Below are 5,000 nucleotides of genomic sequence, written 5' to 3' on the forward strand. Positions count from 1 at the left end.
ATCTTATTTCTGTGGATGCCATCTTAAAAGAATAATTAGTTGACTCGACTAACATTTGAGCTCGTACAGTGACGTCACGCGCGCTCGTACAGTGACGTCACGCGCGCCCTGAGACGCTGCATTCCAATACATAAGGGTAAATAAGGTAATACTGAACAAGGTATCAGGAGAGAGAGAGAGAGAGGACGCATCGTCAGAAACACGCTTAGACTGAAAGTAATCTAAGTAACTTAATAGTCTTTCTATTCGCACCTGCTTTACCTTTTGATAGACTCTTTGTCTTACTATCTATCTACTGTCTATCTGCCAGGTGGATAAAACTGCCATGAGGAGAGGAGAGCCAGGCTAATGGAGGAGAAGGGAGGGAGAGAGGAGGAAGAGGAGGAGAAGAAGAAAAGAGGAGGGAGGCTCATGATAATGAAGAAGAGGAGGAGGACAAGGATTTCCATAGCTTCGAGAGGAACAGTTTTGGCTGTCGAGGAGGAGGAGGAGGGGGGGAGCAATAGACATCTGGGGCCACCGCCCCCCGCACCACCACCGACGTGTCCAAAAGAAGACCGGGCTGTAGGGGGTGGTCTGGGGGGTCTAAGGCATCAACGCGGATGAACTGAGCGGAGGAGTTGTTGCTTCAATTTAGATCCTGCGGAAGAGAAGAAATGGAAGGGTATCAATTAATGGTTCAATTCAAGGAGTCTCCAGGGTAGTCTCTAGACTGGACTTTCACAGAGGCTCAGAGAGCCTATGGCTGCATATTAGTGTAAAGACCAATGCAGCTCAAGACTCCATTTGTGTAAGACTAATTTGACTAGGTAACCTTTTCATACTCTAATAAAATATGATTGTTCACTGCTAGACTTGACAATTATTCAAAACTCTGAGACAGTAGATTTATTCTCTAAGTAATGGCTAATTTTATAAAGTTTCAAATGCTGAATGATTGTTACTCATTGGTATAAATTCCCCCCAAAAAAGGATTAACAGAAAGGTGAATTAAGATTCCATTTGGAGTAGGATGGGCTACAAAATAGTTGGACTTGAATTTGAATATAATCAAGACAATTGAGGTACTCTAAAAATAGCTGAGCTGTGGACGGCGTTAAAGGATCTGATAAAATTCTTTCCATTGATGCGTATGGTGTATATTTTGGATTTTTTTTATATATAAAATATTCAAGTGTGCACACACAAGGTCCTCATTGCAGTCTTCTAGCAGGGAAGGGTGAACCTAATAATGATTACATTATAAGTTGGTAATGTTTCATCAATTTATCCAACGCTCCCTGCTCTATTTGAATTTACGTACATTTTCTTCAGTTCATTTATAAAAGTAGATTTAACAGCTAAAGATGATTAGAAATAGATTTACATTTCTTTACACAACCCTAATGGTCAATATCATAACTTAATTTTACCAGCTGATCAAGACATTAAATAAATTTAATAGCCATCAATCAAGATGAAAAATTACCTCCTCTTCACATCAAGGCTAAGTCAGATTCATTCCTGAACCCAGAAGACCACACCTAAAATGCTTTCTTAAAGAAAGAAAAGAACTTGTTCTCTTTACCTAAAAATACTAAAAGTATTAATCAAGTACACTGATAACACGAGATAAATTCCCCTGTCCCCAATTTTGATCAAACGATAACGTCACTATTTCGAAAAGGAGTTTGCATTCAGAACCAAAATATAAATTCCCCTTGCATTGAAGTAAAGTCAATTTTCTTCCCAATGCTCGATGAATAACCGAATTAAATGAAAAATCAACAACTCTGAAGCAATGAGGGAACAAGTACTTGTCTTGCCAAATTTCTCTTTTGGAGATAAACTCGTGATTAACGATTTCATTTATGTCTCTTCTTCTTGCTTTTCCATTGACCAAATATGAGGCTGGGGGCGCCTCCAAAATAAGAAAAGCAAAGTTGCTGATCATCCTCAACCCACATCCTATCCCAAACCACCTACAAATAAGGGTTGCAGATCATCCCAAAACCTAAATCACCTACAACCTAAAACTCAACCAAACACCTACGGGGTGCAGGTGTGCAAGAGCCCGTGCCGTGCAATCTGAAACAACAACAACAACAACGAATTCATTACGGGTCTTCTTCCTTCCCTGCCAAAATGGTCTACACTGTTTCGTTCTTCCTCGTCGAAGAAACTAATGTGTTGAGATGCAAGGAAAATAATTTGCATAGTTTCAATCAAAGTCGCATTAATTATTCATGAAAAGCAAATCATGATGTCCGAGCGTAGCACAGAAAGCTGTTGGATTTACTGACAGTAAATGGTAAAAGGCAAGCGAGTGGCTTCCATTAAAAGGCGTAAAATCAAAATATTGGTGGTTCTATCTTTTATATGAATTGACAAACCCCAGACATCGATAAACGCTATAATTTCTTTTCTTTTCTTTTTTTCTTTCAATGAAAGGACACTCCAAATACAAACCATGTCATTCCATTGTTTTCGGTTGGAGTTCTTAAGCATACCATTCTGTTTCCTTATTTATTTTCCTTACTGGGCTATTTTTCCTGGTGGAGCTTAGCTACTACTACTACTACTACTACTACTACTACTACTACTATTGATAATATGACTTAGCTCAAAATTAAATTAGGAGAGTGCATTTGTTCTTTAAAAAGGACATATTAATTATATAATTCGCAAGGGGCTTTAAATACTTAAGTAAATTCCCAAGGTCGTAAAATACTTGAGGAAATTCCCAAGGGCCTTTAAATAAACTCCTTTACTTAAAGGACCTCGGACAAGTCCCCCACCTGTGAATCCTATCGAGATATTTACCTATCCCAGAACAGCATCAGGAACCAAAATAAAGGAGTGATTTAAGGAGTCCCAAAGTCCCAAGATCCTTTAAATAAACTCATTCATTCCAAGGACCTCCGACAAGTCTGTGAATCCTATGGAGACATTTCTTTATCTAAAGGACCTCGGACATGTCCTCCAACCGCGAATCCTATCTAGACATTTACCTATCCCCTCCGACAAGTCTGTGAATCTCATGGAGACATTTCCTTATCTAAAGGACCTCGGACATGTCCTCCAACAGCGAATCCTATCTAGACATTTACCTATCCCCTCCGACAAGTCTGTGAATCCTATGGAGACATTTCTTTATCTAAAGGACCTCGGACATGTCCTCCAACAGCGAATCCTATCTAGACATTTACCTATCCCCTCCGACAAGTCTGTGAATCCCATGGAGACATTTCTTTATCTAAAGGACCTCGGACATGTCCTCCAACTGCGAATCCTATCTAGACATTTACCTATCCCCTCCGACAAGTCTGTGAATCCCATGGAGACATTTCTTTATCTAAAGGACCTCGGACATGTCCTCCAACAGCGAATCCTATCTAGACATTTACCTATCCCCTCCGACAAGTCTGTGAATCCTATGGTGACATTTCTTTATCTAAAGGACCTCGGACATGTCCTCCAACAGCGAATCCTATCTAGACATTTACCTATCCCCTCCGACAAGTCTGTGAATCCTATGGAGACATTTCTTTATCTAAAGGACCTCGGACATGTCCTCCAACAGCGAATCCTATCTAGACATTTACCTATCCCCTCCGACAAGTCTGTGAATCCCATGGAGACATTTCTTTATCTAAAGGACCTCGGACATGTCCTCCAACAGCGAATCCTATCTAGACATTTACCTATCCCCGGGAAGATGATCCTGACCATGAGCATCGCCTCGAAGCTGCTGTTGTACGTCCCGTTTGCCGATGGTGGTTAGAAGCTCCTGGTTGTGCCTTGCTCTCTGCATCTGCTGACGCTGCTTCTTCCGCGCCATCTCCAGGTACAGGGCCTCCCGGAGCACCTTCATGGAGGCGTCGATGGACAGGGACAGGCCGGAGGACCTTCGGCGGGAGAAACCGTGGGGCCAGGCTCTCTTTGCTTGGCTGTTGTTGTTGTTGTTATCGAAGTTGCTGTTAGTGGCCATCATGCTGCCGCTGTTGCTGCTGCTGGCGCTGTTCCGGATCTTACGGATGGGGAGCATACTGTTGCTGGCGCTTTCACTGGCGGGAGTCTGGAAAGAGATAACATAGATAACATTAATAAAGTAAATAGATAACATAAATAAAATAGATAACATACATAAAATAAATAAAGTAAATATATATCTTAGATAAAATGAATAAAAGTAAATAGATAACAGATAAAATAAATAGATGGAGTAAATGGATAACATAGATAACACAAATAGCTAAATTAAATAGATAACATAGATAAAATAAATAGATAAAGTAAATAGATAACATAGATAAAGTAAATAGATAACATATATAACACAGATAAAACAAATAGCTAAATTAAATAGATAACACAGATAAAACAAATAGCTAAATTAAATAGATAACACAAATAAAACAAATAGCTAAATTAAATAGATAACACAAATAAAACAAATAGCTAAATCAAATAGATAACACAGATGAAATAAATAAATGGAGTAAATAGATAACATTGATAACATAGATAAAATAAAGATAAATTAATAGATAACATAGATAAAATAAAGTAAATATATAACATAGATAACATAGATAATATAAATATATAAAGTAAATAGATAACATAGACAAAATAAATAGATGGAGTAAATAGATAACATAGATAACATAGATCAAATAAATAGGATAACGTCGAAAAAATAAATAAAGTAAAGAGATGAAACAGCAGCCTTGAGCAAGAGGTTTAAGATAACATAGATTATACAGCGATTACTCAGAGAGAGAGAGAGAGAGAGAGAGAGAGAGAGAGAGAGAGAGAGAGAGAGAGAGAGAGAGAGACACTGGTTAACTAACTTCAATATCATGAGAGAGAGAACATACTGGGCAACTTTAATTTCATGAGAGAGAGAGAGAGAGAGAGAGAGAGAGAGAGAGAGAGAGAGAGAGAGAGAGAGAGAGAGAGAGAGAGAGAGAGAGAGAGAGCACAAACTGGTTAACAAACTTTATTAACATGAGTGT

The 5,000-nt window shown here is 38.8% G+C and overlaps 1 protein-coding gene across 1 annotated transcript in view; it reads right to left on the bottom strand.

The window, feature by feature from the left end:
- The window catches only part of LOC137624406 (uncharacterized), an 82,552-nt gene that overhangs the window by 2,305 nt on the left and 75,247 nt on the right, over positions 1 to 5,000 (bottom strand). The window contains exons 4-5 of the mRNA XM_068355152.1: positions 3,684 to 4,057; positions 1 to 640 (exon numbers count right to left, since the gene is read on the bottom strand). The exon at positions 1 to 640 is cut by the window's left edge and continues 2,305 nt beyond it. Coding sequence (XP_068211253.1) covers positions 634 to 640; positions 3,684 to 4,057 — 381 coding nt within the window. The 3' untranslated portion in view covers positions 1 to 633. The remainder of the gene's footprint in view (positions 641 to 3,683; positions 4,058 to 5,000) is intronic.

Source organism: Palaemon carinicauda, chromosome 2 (assembly GCF_036898095.1).
Source record: "Palaemon carinicauda isolate YSFRI2023 chromosome 2, ASM3689809v2, whole genome shotgun sequence".
Classification (NCBI taxonomy): domain Eukaryota; kingdom Metazoa; phylum Arthropoda; class Malacostraca; order Decapoda; family Palaemonidae; genus Palaemon; species Palaemon carinicauda.